This window comes from Bos taurus, chromosome 19 (assembly GCF_002263795.3).
Source record: "Bos taurus isolate L1 Dominette 01449 registration number 42190680 breed Hereford chromosome 19, ARS-UCD2.0, whole genome shotgun sequence".
NCBI lineage: Eukaryota > Metazoa > Chordata > Mammalia > Artiodactyla > Bovidae > Bos > Bos taurus.
The window spans coordinates 20,920,211-20,934,344 of record NC_037346.1 but is presented as its reverse complement, the minus strand read 5'-3'; the positions used below and the strand labels follow the sequence as shown (position 1 = coordinate 20,934,344).

At 38.7% G+C, this 14,134-nt stretch overlaps 1 protein-coding gene and 3 non-coding genes across 10 annotated transcripts in view; all 4 read left to right on the top strand.

The window, feature by feature from the left end:
• Positions 1-14,134, top strand: part of SSH2 (slingshot protein phosphatase 2) — a 246,661-nt gene that overhangs the window by 189,773 nt on the left and 42,754 nt on the right. For 5 of the 7 annotated variants that reach the window (XM_002695677.7, XM_005220145.5, XM_005220147.5 and 2 more), the window contains 3 exons: positions 1,983-2,047; positions 8,932-9,053; positions 13,668-13,736. In XM_002695677.7, coding sequence (XP_002695723.3) covers positions 1,983-2,047; positions 8,932-9,053; positions 13,668-13,736 — 256 coding nt within the window. The remainder of the gene's footprint in view (positions 1-1,982; positions 2,048-8,931; positions 9,054-13,667; positions 13,737-14,134) is intronic. The other 2 variants (XM_015458587.3, XM_024980694.2) reach the window with 1 other exon arrangement.
• Positions 3,939-4,018, top strand: LOC112442821 (small nucleolar RNA U2-19). Its single transcript, XR_003031112.1, has one exon. It is a non-coding gene; the product is annotated as a small nucleolar RNA U2-19 (small nucleolar RNA).
• On the top strand, positions 4,158-4,228 carry LOC112442820 (small nucleolar RNA U2-30). Its single transcript, XR_003031111.1, has one exon. It is a non-coding gene; the product is annotated as a small nucleolar RNA U2-30 (small nucleolar RNA).
• On the top strand, positions 12,176-12,283 carry LOC112442762 (U6 spliceosomal RNA). The gene has a single exon (XR_003031058.1). It is a non-coding gene; the product is annotated as a U6 spliceosomal RNA (small nuclear RNA).

The window sequence follows — 14,134 nt, the reverse complement described above, 5'->3', positions numbered from 1 at the left end:
TTTGAGTGTTTTCCATTTGAGGACTAATAGCGTGTTTGTGTGGACACATGTTTCCATTTCTCTTGGATTTCTGCTATGAACCCACACTGGCTCTTGCACATGAGACTTATATTTTGTCTCTGGGTTTGAAGTATAACAGAATGAACCTGGGCAAACACAATGACTCGTTTTAATTTTGAAAGTTGAAAGGTTCTTCAATAGAAGAAGTAAAGAAGCCAACAGTAAAATGGAGGGAAAAGGCAAAAAACCTATTCTTTAAGAGAACAAAATAGGGGAATTCCCTGGTGGTCTAGCGGTAAGGATTCTGCGTTTTCACTGCTGAAGGTCTGGGTTCCATCCCTAGTCAGGGAACCTAAGATCCCATCCCTCAAGTACCACAGGACAGACAACTGTTTGCCAGCCTACTTTTTTTTCTTCCTATCTCTCTCCACTTCTTGCACATATCAGTATTTCATCTCATAATTAACAGCTATGAAGTTACCTAGAGGAAAAGTATGTATGGAGATTCCAAGACCAGTGTGAGAACAGGTTACACTGGCATCTGTGATCATGCAGCTGCGTTAGTCACTTTAGACTCTCAAAAAAGGGTTGGGCAGGAATGAAATTTTTTTGTTCTCTCATTGTCTTCATTTATGACAGCATATTATCTGATTATCTCTTACTGGCCAAAGCTTCCCTGGTGGTTCAGACAATAAAGAATCTGTCTGTAATGCAGGAGACCCGAGTTCGATCCCTGGGTCGGGAAGATCGCCTGGAGAAGGGAATGGCTACCCACTCCAGTATTCTTGCCTGGAGAATTCCATGGATGGAGGAGCCTGCAACAGGCTGCAGTTCATGGGGTTGCAAAGAGTCGGACACGACTGAGTGACTGACACACAGCCGAAGCTTCAGATTTGCTAGTATAGTAGGGAATATGAGGAAATCTATACTAGTTTGATACAAAGAAATTTCAACTTAGTTTTATAGAACGTATAAAAACTAGTGAAGATTGAAATAACGATTGGCCATTTTAAAGCACCTAATGATATGTTCACTAGAATTTATATCCCTTGAGATTTGCTGTATTTATATACACACACATGCATTTTTGTGTTTTTTTTTTTTTTTTTTTTGGCCATGCCATATGGCCTGCAAGATCTTAGTTCCTGACCAAGTATTGAACCCACGCCCTCAGCAATGAACACACAGAGTCTAACCACTGGACCACCAGGGAATTCCCAAGATTTGATGTATTTAATAAGTGCGTGCTCAGTTGCTCAGTCATGTCCAACTCTTATGGACTGTAGCCCTCCAGGCTCCTCTGCCCATAGAACTTTTCAGGCAAGAATACTGGAGTGAGTTGTCACTTTCTCTTCCAGGGGATCTTCCCAACCTAAGGACCGAACCTGCATCTCCTGCATTGGCAGGCGATTCTTTACCTTTGCACCATCTGGGAAGCCTATTTAATGAATACTGTCTCATTAATATCAGCTACTAATGTGGAAATCATTTTTAACTGTTGACATTATTCCGGGGGGAATCTAAAAATTTTTTTAATTATGATTTTTGCATCTGAATATTACAGTTACAAAAATAGGAATGGCAAAATGGTTAGCTTTTTTTAAGTTAGGGATGATTCTAACACTACATACCATACACCTCGGTTTCAAGATTCCCTCAGTTCCACCTTCTGTGGCCCTGAAAACGCAGCCAGTGCTTTCTCTGCCCATCACTCTCATCAGCATCAGTCACAGTACAAACTGTGATTGGCCTCAAGTGCAGCTCGGACCAACACAAAGCGCGTTTTAGTGTAGTATAAACTGAAAAGTGAATGTATGGAGATGCAGTCCACCATTCATATAAAGACGCTCAGTTTCTCTGTCTAATTAGAGCCCCTCAGTGAACCAGAACTTTCTTTTACACAAGTTATTAGGGTAGAAGGAATCCTCTCTCTCAACCTTACAATGGAGAATAATTATCCTTTGTTTTGTAAATTTCACCAGGTGATCTCCAACAGCATCTCCAAGCAATGTTCATACTACTTCGCCCAGAAGACAACATCAGGCTGGTAAGTTAGTGGTATTATTATAACTTTCTTCTTCAAAAGGCTAAGATAGCAAACATTAAACAGTCGTTTTTATGTCCCAGCACAGTGCTGGGAACTATGTGGACTAGAAAAGAAGAATGACATCAGCAAAGAGCTTAGAATGTAATCGGGGATGTGAGCTAATCTGAAATGATGTGAAATAATTTGATGATCCAAGACTTGCTGAGCACGAGTTTGTGAGTTACTGACCATAACTCACACGTTCTGAAGCAGTGATGCTCAAACTTCAGAGTACATCAGAATCACCTGCAGAGCTTGTTAAACTGCCGTTTGCTGGACTCCACCTGAAGAGTTTGATTTGGGGAGAGGGAGGCAGTAATATTTACGTTTTTAGCAAGTTTTCAAGTATTGCTGATGTTGCTGGTCCAGGAATCACACTTTGAGAACAACCCATCTAAAATCCGTAACAGTCACTTGCATGTATTAAAAATAGAAATTTGTGGATCGTTTCCAAAAATTGTGAGCTTTGGTAGAGCTAAAGCTGAGATCGATCACTCACTTTATCTTCTTCTCATTAATAAAATTCCAGAGTTGGGATTGCACCTCTAAATGTTAAAATAATTTCAACCACAAGAGACTTGGGAAAGCATAAGGGAGCAGTTAGGAAGGCTGAATTGGCAATTAATTTTTTTTCTTTGCTGCTAAAATATGCAGCTTCAGCTGCTTTACATTTATAAAGTATAAATTCAAAACATGTAACTGAAGCCTTTGAATGAATTCAGAGTTCAAGTGATAAGCCATTTTACAGCAGTTGTTTTGAATTGTTGCAAACACATAGTCATTATGTTTCAGATTATTGAGTGAGTCATCTTCAAGAAAATGAGTGAATACATTGTGTGACTTTGGACAAATTAGCACTTTTCTAACTGAAAGAAGTAGTTGTAGACTCAAAGCAAAGCCCTTTGTTTTGAGTTAAATTTGAAATGCTGAAACTCTCATCCTGGGGATTGTGCATAAGGTTAAAAGTTTGCTAGTCAACTGAAAGTACTGCTTTTATTTTTTTAATAATTCAGCAACAAATAGAGGCACTAAATCCCACATTTTGCTTTAGCATTGAAAATAGGACTAAACTAATTTTTCCTCCAGGAAAGCTCTGCATTGTAAATACAGTCTTAAGCATTAAATTTAGTACTTAGGAAAACTGTAGCTGATAAAATGAAGACAGTGGTTTTATAGTACTCTTACAGATTATCAAAAACCCATTTAATTAAAAAAAAAAAAATAGACTAGGAAATTAAGAACTTTCCTAACATTTAAAGTAACATTAGCTAATGTTTTTAACTAGAACTGAGGTTCTGGCAAGGTACTACTAGAAGGTGTCTTTGAGTAATTTGCAGGAGAATTTAAGAAAATGAGTTTTTTGGTTTTGTTATATAGTACATTAATTTTTTTTCCAAAAAGAAAATGTTTTGTCTTTAATCAGACAGTACAGAAATGCATAAAGAACAGAGTAAAAAAAGCACTTTGTACACTGTACCCCAAGAAAATCATTCTTACTGTTTGGATGAGTATCCTTCTAGTCTTAAGTGTATGTGTAAGAGTATGTGGAAGGACTGATGCTAACACTGAAGCTCCAATGCTTTGGCCACCTGATGCGAAGAGCTGATCCACTATAAAAGACCCTGATGCTGGGAAAGATTGAGGGCAAGAGGAGAAGGGGGTGACAGAGGATGAGATGGTTGGATGGCATCACTGACTCAGTGGACATGAGTTTGAGCAAACTCAGGGAGATGGTGAAGGACAGGGAATCTTGGCATGCTGCAGTTCATGGGGTCACAGAGAGTGGAACTGGACTTGGCAACTGAACAGCAACAATGTGTCTGATGCTCTGCAATCCGCTCTTCCTGAACTGGGCCAGTGGTGCAAACAGCCACATTTGAGTGTCAGAAAACCTTGCAGTCTGCCTAAAACATGATCTCCGTAGTGCTGACAAGCAAAAGTATCAAGTAATTTAAAACGTATCTCTAGGTTGTGTGTGCTTATAAAGGTGACAGTGGGTCACAGAAGACTTGTCAATGGTTGACGAGACTTGGGGGAGGGACAGTATAGGTTTGAAAGGCTGCTCAGTTCTGAGCAGTGATAAAAAATGCATTATCACTGACCTTTATAACTGTTAAGTTTTCTACACTTGATCTGAGCTCAGAAATGAAAGAAGAAAAAAAGTGTGTCATGTCAGATAATGCCTTTTTTCCCCCTTTTTTGAATAGAAAGCTAAAAATATAAATGTTTTATAACCTGCTTTCATCACACTTTCCTGTGGGTATCTTTCCATGTCAGTAAATAAACCTGCTTTTAATGACTATACCGATATAAGTCCTAGAGTTGTTTTTTTTTGTTTTTTAAGAATTTCATAGAGATTTTTAAAAATAATAAAATCCAGAGACTTCTTCAAGCTCTATTCTTTTGAAGACAGTGTTCTTTAGTCTATTAGTGTCACATCTGAAGTCTATTTTAATTTTAGATATTAACTTTGCTTTGTTCTTTTGGCTAGAAATTAGTATTTACATAGTTTTGAAACCTTTCTTTCTGACGGATTGGGTGAGCTGCATGTCTAGGCGTTGGGACTTTATATGTGGCTTCCCTCCAGGTAAACATGGCATGCAGGGGCGGGGTGTAAGACTTGGGGGAAAGAGATTAAAGGTGCACTGTAAGCTTCAGGAGGGGTATTTCCTAACTTGGGTGATGCTGAGGAAGGAAGTTATTGTATCAGTTCTTGAACTGCTTGTAATCAGATAAAACATTTAAATGAGGGAAGTTTTAACATTCTTTGATAGATGAGCTTTGAGAACAGTGGGGTTCTTATCTCTCAAAAAGTGTCGTGAGATGACTTCTCAGACCTAGCACTGCTGGATCTAGTTCTCCTGAAACTTGTATTAGGATTCCAAATTTAGCAGTAAAGGGACTTTCTTAGAGTACTTTTCTCAGTTGCTATTGCTGCCACCTTTTAAAATCCAAAATGCTATTTTATTTGGGTAATTAGAGTAAACCTCAGTAGTATCCTTTTCAATGAGAGCTTCAGTTAATCAAATGCATTCGAGTCATTGTCTTATTCAGGCCATCTATTCCATGGAAGTTCTGGAAACTGAGGAAATAATGGAATTGCGACCAGTTCTAATATTACAGTATTATCTGCAAAATGCTATTTTTAATTATATTTCTCTGATTGGCTTGATGAATTCAATTATTAGATATTGTTAAATTCCCTCTAACAGAGGAGTGAAATAGATCTCAAACCAGGGTGGGTATTAGGTTTTTCTTTATCCTGTGGCTCTTACATTTTAATTTAATTCCTTAATCTAGAATCTTGAAGCTTACAGGGAATTTTGAGACCTCAAGTTGACTTGAGGCTTTGCAAAAAAAATTATAATTATAAAAAAAATTTAATCTTATCCTTCTAATTAGGACATAGGTATTAAATTAACATGATGGCTTCCTGACTCCCTGATTAAAGCTCCGTTTCTGCTTAGTAAAAATTTAGTAATAGCTGTAGGTACCATGTAGAGGGCCATGATCAAATCCCAAGACCTCTAAGTGCAATTCTTCCATCTAAGAAGCTGAAAATGGAGTGAATCCGTGATGTGCCAGTTGTTGTTGTTTAGTCGCTAAGTCACGTCCAACTCTTTTGTGACCCCATGGACTATAGCCCACTAGGCTTCTATGTCTGTAGAATTTCCCAGGCAAGAATACTGGAATGAGTTCCCATTTCGTTCTCCAGGAGATAGTCCCAGCCCAGGGATTGAACCCATATCTCCTGCATTGGCAGGCAGATTCTTTACCAGTGAGCCACTAGGGAAGCTAGTAACTCAAGCCTAAATCAGAGTGAGATGACTGAGACCTTTCCCATTAGGTTTGGGATCTTCTGTTATGGTTAGACAAAACAGGGGAGGGCCAAACATTTGAAATGCTCTTTATATTTTAAATAGACACATAGATAAACAAACACACACCTCACTTGTAAAAGAAACACAGCTAATGTTTTATTTGAATATCACAAACTTGCTAACTTGGCCTGGTAACTTACATAATAGGTAATGTTTATGGAGTTTGTTTGTTTGTTTTTACTTGTACTGGCTTCCGCTTAGCTAGTCAGTCCCCACTAATAGATGTAGAAGTTGTAAATAAATGACCAGAAGCACAGTTCAGTTGTCCCCATCTGCATGTGAGCCTTTCCAGAAATCTTCAGAGCTTTGACAGCATAGAAGGCCTCTAGCATACATATTCAGGAAACTGAACAGTTAGGGCTTGCCAAAACAGGCCCAGGTTTAGATATATAACAGTATCTAGGTATGTAATAATACCTGAGACCTTGTTTATTAGAAATTCTAGTTTACTTGCACCAGGTGTTTGGTTAATTTAATATTTTGTGGAGTGTTTCTAGAATCTCAGCGTCTACGCTGCCTCCCAGTCCTCCTCATATGCATCTGCTACTGCCCATTACTCTGTGTGTATAATGCTCACTCGATCTGAGCCCATGGGACTAGATCTTTGTCGGTCTAAATATTAGTTACCTCTTAACTTCTCACAGGTGAATTTGGTTTAAAATGTTCTGTTATTTCAGGGAACATAAAAGTCAGCAGTACAGCTCTCTACCTGCTACATGGAGTCAGAATGGTGGGAATTACATTCTTGGTATATGAGCTCTTACCAGAAACAAGCTTAATGTAGCTACTTTGGTGTCTGTGCTCACAGGTAGCTTTTCCTTGGAGAGTCACAGTTGGCAGAAAGACAGCCAGGAGCGCCTCACCTCTGCTTTACTAAGTGGGTCATTTGATGGCTCTTTTTTTTTTTCTTTGCCTGTGAGACCATCACCACAGTCTATGCTATGGACATATTCATCATCTCTGATTGTTTCCTCCAGAGACTTCCCTGGTGGTCCAGTGGTTAAGAATCTGCTTTCCAATGCAGGGGACATGGGTTCAATCCCTGGTTGGGAAACTAAGATCCCACATGCTGTGCAGTGTGGCCAAAAATAAATAAAAGTTCCCTCCAACCCTCCCTCCTTCCATCTTCTTCCTCCTCCTTACAATGATGATGATGGCGACAATTAGCAGAAGACGTACCCTCTTAGCAAATTTTTTTAGTAGACTTTATTTTTTAGAACAGTTTTAAGTTCACAGTAAAATTGAGCAGAAGGTGCAGAGACTTTGCACACACCTTCTATTACCCCTCATGCATAGCCTTCTCCATTATTACTGTCTCCCACAAGAGCTGATTACATTTGATGGACCTGCACTGACACATCGTTATTATCAAAGTCCATGGTTTACATAAGAGTTCACCCTTGGGTGTTGTACATTTTTTAGGTTTTGACAAATATATAGTGACGTGTAGTCCACCACTTTAGTATCATACAGAGTTATTTCACTGCCCTAAAAATCCTTAGTGCTCCTCTAACCTCTGGCAACCACTGATCTTTTTACTGACTCCATAGTTTTACCTTTTCCAGAATGTCATAGAGCTGGAACCATACAGTAGATATCTAGCCTCTTCTTGTTGGCTTCTTTCCCTTAGTAATGTGCATGTAAGATTCCTCCATGTCTTTTCATGGCTTGACAGCTCCTTTCTTTTTAACACTGAGTAATGCTTACTCCTTGGAAGGAAAGTTATGACCAACCTAGATAGCATATTAAAAAGCAGAGACATTACTTTGCCAACAAAGATCCATCTAGTCAAGGCTATGGTTTTTCCAGTGGTCATGTATGGATGTGAGAGTTGGACTGTGAAGAAAGCTGAACGCCAAAGAATTGATGCTTTTGAACCGTGGTGTTGGAGAAGATTCTTGAGAGTCCCTTGGACTGCAAGGAGATCCAACCAGTCCATCCTAAAGCAAATCAGTCCTGGGTGTTCTTTGGAAGGAATGATGCTGAGGCTGAAACTCCAATATTTTGGCCACCTCATGCGAAGAGTTGATTCATTGGAAAAGACCCTGATGCTGGGAGGGATTGGGGGCAGGAGGACAAGGGGACGACAGAGGATGAGATGGCTGGATGGCATCACCAACTCAATGGACATGAGTTTGGGTAAACTCCAGGAGTTGGTGATGGACAGTGCGATTCATGGGGTCGCAAAGAGTCGGACACAACTGAGTAACTGAACTGAACTGAATGTTCCATTATCTGGGTGTACCATAATCTATCCATTCACCTACTGGAGAATATCTTGTTGCTTCCCACTGTTGGAAGATCTTAAAGTAAAACTAGAGCATCATGTCCTCTTACTCCAGATATTTAAGAAAAAGGTATAACCAACAAGGCCATTATCATGCTGACAGTAAGCTCTTAATGTAATCTAAGACCATGTGCATATTTGAATTTTGTGAAGGCCCTTTTAAAATAGCATAATTTTGACAAAAATAATATAAACTTCTGATATCTGAAACAAGAAAATCTTATAGTGCATAATCTGTAAGAGTTCAATAGAGCATACTCCTCTGCGATATTAAACTTTGCTTCATATTATAATTGTTGGTGGGACTTGGATCTGTGAGTCACAGATCACATTCCACTCTTAGGTCAATAGAACATGCCAGGGTAATTGTTACTATTATAAATTATCCTGACAGCAAATGTTTATTGAGCATTTAGTATATGCCAAGCACTGTACTTCACATGCATTATTTCATATGATTCTTATAACCCAGTGGAATACCTGTTATATCCCTTCCAAATAACTTACTGAAGGCTTCATAGTTAATACATGAGTTGGAATTTAAATTTAGGTCTCCTAACTATGGCTCTGCTATCTCCCTGAGTTTACTTTAAAATAGTGATATAAAAAAAATAAAATGGTGATATAAAAAGGGTTGAATGATCTTAAATTGATCTTGTAAATTTCTTAATTTCCAGGCTGTAAGACTAGAAAGTACTTACCAGAATCGAACACGCTATATGGTAGTGGTTTCAACTAATGGTAGACAAGACACTGAAGAAAGCATCGTCCTAGGAATGGATTTCTCCTCTAATGACAGGTATGATACCTCAAATGGGAGGATGAGATAACCTCTTTTTAAACAACCTACTCCAGTTGCCTTTTGAGTTATCACAAGAACATCTTATGCAGTTCTGCCTCTAAAATGTTCATTGTATAAAACTAGAGAACATCAAAAGTATCTTAGACACACAGTCTTTAGAGACAGAATTGTTTACTGATGTCTTAGGTTATGTGTCCCTGATTTACCACTGTTCCTTACCTTCTTCCTCTCATCTTTAGGTGGTAATGATATAAAGAAAATGGTTTAAAGTTCTATCTCCAAGGAGGAAAAAAAAAAATGGCTTTTCTTTGCAATCCACTTTATTTTAAGCCATAATGACTCACTTGGTGATTCTGGGGCACACATCCTTTGTGATTTTGTACCAGTAGGTTCTGGGGTTAAAGAGAGCCCACTTTAATTCCCGTCTCTTACATCCATGGCCTTACACCTTGCTTCTGTCAGATGTCACACTTCCTTTTTTCTTCTTCTGAGTTAGAAAGGAGGGGGGAAGGATGATTTCTAAAACTCAAAACAGAACCTTTTATAATATTCACCTTTGACTTTAGCAGCACTTTACATCCTAAGATTAAAGATATCACACAGAACTTGGCTCCTTTGTGCCCTGAAGGTTTGTCGCTTTCTTTTTTTAATCTTCCCACTTTTTCTGGAGAAATCTTAGGAAGACTGTGGAATGTGGCTGCTAAGCAGATCTTTGCACTGTAGATAATAAGCCTCAGGAAATCCTGCCAGATGTCTCAAAGCGTGGACTTCCTGGTTCAGGACTAGAGTGCAATTGTGGAGTAGCTAGGGGTGTGACCCAGGCTGGGAGAATTTAGCCACAGAGAACAAAGAAGACTGAGAGCTCTTCTCATTGTCCTGATGTTGGAAGGAAGGGAAAAAAAATCACACTGTCACCAGAAAGATTTTTGAACTAGTGTTTACCTGGGCTTGAACATAGCAGTCAGCCTGAAAATGATTTGTGGGTTCAGCAGGATCACAGGGCCAGAGTCGTTACCTTGTGTACCACTCACAGCCTTTAATTGTAATACCCTGAAATTACACAGGATTGAAAACCACATTTAGGAAGCTTTTTCTCCTGCCCAGTTTTAACCTCTTCTGTTAGCTAAGCAGCAGATCTTTCAAGAAGTATTCATCCTGTAAGAATACTTATCTTGCCTACATTCATTAGTATTTTAAAACCCCTGCCTTGGGTTTTTCTCTTTCTAGATCTGTACTGTCTAGGATGATAGCCACTAATCACATTGTAACTATTTAAATAAAATTAAATAAAACTAAAGTTTCAGTTCCTCTGCCACAACTAGCCACATTTCACATGCTCTAGCTGTATGTGGCTTGTGGCTTGCGTGTTGGACAGAACATTTCCATCATCACAGAAAGATCAGGTGGACAGTGCTGCTCTCCATCTTACTTCCTTTCTTTGGTTCTCCCTGACTACTCTTTTGGAAGTCCCATAAAACAGGAACTGGAGCTGGGTGGACACATCGTTTGAGTCTTGCCCGAGAGAGAGAAGGTGACAACTGCAGATTCTCCTGACCCAGAGTGTGAGAAGTCAGGTGTCCAATGCTATCTCTCTTTCACTTTGTCCTGAACATCCCCAGAAATCATAAAGAATGCTTATTAATGTGAGTGTCCAGTAATTTATCCTCAGTAAACTGCATCTGTCTTTGATAATAGTCCTGCCTGAATCATATCTGACCAACAAAAGAAAATTTTCATTTATGGAAGACAAAATGTGATAAGAAAAGCTAGAGAAACTAGTTTTAATTCGGTTTGGTAAATTTGATATTATGAATTATTCCCCTACACCCTCTGTTTGAATGAGCTTAGATAGTAAGAAAAATGCTACCTACTTCAGAATACCATTGCTCAGGTAATCTAGTATCATTTCTGTCTCAGTTGCTGTTTAAGGAACCTGTATCCTTTTGTATCTGAGAATACAAAAAGTTAATGTTTCAAAACAGTATTAAACCAGAGTGGAACCCAGAATGTTTATGACATGTTCATTCAAAGGATTCTCAAAATCTATTATAGCCAATTTATTTAGCCTCTTTATAAGATCTTTAAGTATTGTGTTATATTTTATGTAATAATTTTTTTAATAAAAAGTATAGCTTTAGTTTTCAGATTGCATTTGATACATATTTCAAGTTATAAAAGAGCTTTATGATGTTTTAATTTTTCCTCATTCCACCAGTACCTTGAAATGTCTGGTACATGGAGGTACTCAATGAATATTTTTTAATGAGATGAGTATCTATTAAAAGAAGTAACTATATTTTAATGGAGAAAATCTCATGTGACTCAAGATAAACTAGATAAAAATACTGGATGTGCCTAATTCAGGCCTCTCTTTCCTGTCATGTGATGAAGCTACTCCTTAATGTAAAAACACATTCTAACCTGAATACAAGCAGAAAATGTGATGTTTGGTTCCTGCATATCATTGTCACTTGTCTAAAGTTTAACTGGTGTCCAGTCACGAGCCCATGGATCACACTCCTTTGAACCTTTGGTACCTGGTTTAGTTACTTAATTTCTCGATTTGTCACTAAGCTATCGACCCTTCATATACTTGTTGCTAGGACCTAGTTAAGCATTTGCTTAAAAAAAAAAAAACTTACTCTAAAAACTCACTCAACCTTGAGAAGCCATTTTCAAAACAGGTTTTCTCTGCACCCATCTCATCTATTCAACAAAAAAGTGGTAGAGCTGTCTTCCTCCCTCCAGGGCCTGGCACAAGAGCTGTTCAGGAGTTCAGGCCCAAGGTTACAGTGTGCATCAGCTGTTCACTCTTGATCTGAATCTCCTACTCTGGAATCACTAGTGGCGTTGTGAGCAATACAGGCCAGCAAGTGCGGTGCACATTAGATGCAGCCCAACGAGGGGACGGCCTCCCTTAGCCCTGCAGTGACTCCAGCGATGGAAGTTCCACGTTCCCTGTATTGTTCTTAGTGCATTATCATGATGTCCCCCTCCCTGCCCTGCCAAAATCACTCTACGTTTTATTAGAGCACCCACTACAGATTCATATTCAACATTTGTTTTGCATGACAACACAGTCATATGTATTTTTCACTTTAATTTTTTTTTTCACTTTAGTGCTCGTTTCGGCAGCACATATACTAATATTGGAACGATACAGAGAAGATTTAGCATGGTCCCTGAGCAAGGATGACACGCAAGTTCATGAAGTGTTCCATATTTTTTTAAAAACATATATATATATTTTTTCACTTTATGTTAGATTTTTATGATAACCCTATGAGGTTCAGGCTTTGTTACCTGCATTTTAAGATGAAGAAATTAAGGCTAAGAAGGGTTAAATAACATGTCAAAAGGAATTGAAATACTGAAGGAGATTAGGTTCAGATCTTTTGACATAGTATAACTAACTGCTCAATAAATGGTATTTGTTATGTTTAGGCACTATTGCACACATTTTTTTTTTTTTTTTTGGTGTGTTATCTAATTTAATCTTCAAAACAGCCCAATAAAGAAAGTATTTTTTATCCCAGTTTTACAGATAGGAAACTGGAGCACAACACAGTTAATTATATGATTAATGTCAGAATCCAGATTCCAGAGCCCCTCTGACACCACAGCCTGTGTTCTTAACCATCCTTCACTGTTCCATCTCCTACATCCAGTGTTCTTTCTCCTATATCATGCTGCTTTTCTAGATATATTGGCAGGGAGAGAGTGTGGGAGCCTTTGGGAGACTAGATTGAAGGGAAAATGGCTTATGGCAGCCTTAAGGAGAAGAAGTGGCAGAAGTCTAAGGTAATTATAGTTGTCCAGAGAAGTGGTGTGGTAGAGACTCAATTAGGAGTCCATGGTTTCCTATTCAAGCCTGTTCCACTAACTTAAAACTAATTTCCTTCCTGGAATAGTGTGTAATTTAAACAATATTTTAACATACGATCCTAGAGCTACCCCTTTGTTGGTTGTTGAGAGTCCTGTTCACTCTGTATTTCAGCAGTGCTGTTTCAGTGCATGGCCACCAAGCACTGTTTTATTCATTTAAATGGCAGTGTGTCTATTTTGTCTCTCTAAGCCATCAACAATTACTTTTCCCTTTTAGACTACTGAGTATATTCTGGCATTTAATAAATCTATGTAAACCTCGGAATTAAAATTGAGCAAATCACATTCAGAGATCTGCAGTAACCAGCAGTAGTTCTTGGTATTAGAAATAATTCTTAGAGTTGACTTGGGAGCTGTAATCTTGGGCTGAGCCCTGACAGTAGCACATCAGCCATCACCTGGTCTTTTTAGATAGCAGCCATTGGCAAGACAGCAATACAGGAAGCTGAGTCAGTTAAGTTTTCTTTGTTAAATATATAAGTATCTAACTAACAAATATAGTTAGTTATATAACAGATACTAATATAAGTACCTAACTAACTGTTAAACACCTATTTAAAACAGCTTCTGGCACATACATTGGATTCGTTGTAATATGTTAGAAATTTCTCCGCCTTGTCAGAATTTAGAACTTAGGGACTTATCCTTTGTGGTGAAAGAGTTAAAAAAAAGAACTGCTTCCTAGGGTAATAGAAAGTAACTTACGGATTATTTCTTGTCTTGCAGTAGCACTTGTACCATGGGCTTAGTCCTGCCTCTCTGGAGTGACACCCTAATCCATTTGGATGGTGATGGGTAAGAGCTTTCCCTTTTTATTCTCCTACAGAAAGCCAAGGGGTGGGGTTCCGTCTTAGTGCCCATTCATTCAGCTGAATGGGAGGCCCATTGTACCCAACTGAACTGTCATATCAGCAGCTCAGCGAGTCCTTTTAAACTCCTGTTTTGTAAAGTAGAGTAAAAATACAACTTGCCAGAGCCTCTCACTTCTGTTCTTCTGGGCTGACTATGGTAAGAATCCAAACAAAGACGAGCTAGTCTGTTGGCTCACTCTTTAGTCTGAGCATGTGGGACTGTTGCAATGCTCTCCCGGAGGATGATATGTTCTGTTTCAAATAACCTCTCGCCGCCTCTGCCAGCTGTCGGCCTACAGTATAATCCATTTCTGTGCCAGTTCTTTCCAGTGACCCCCCACC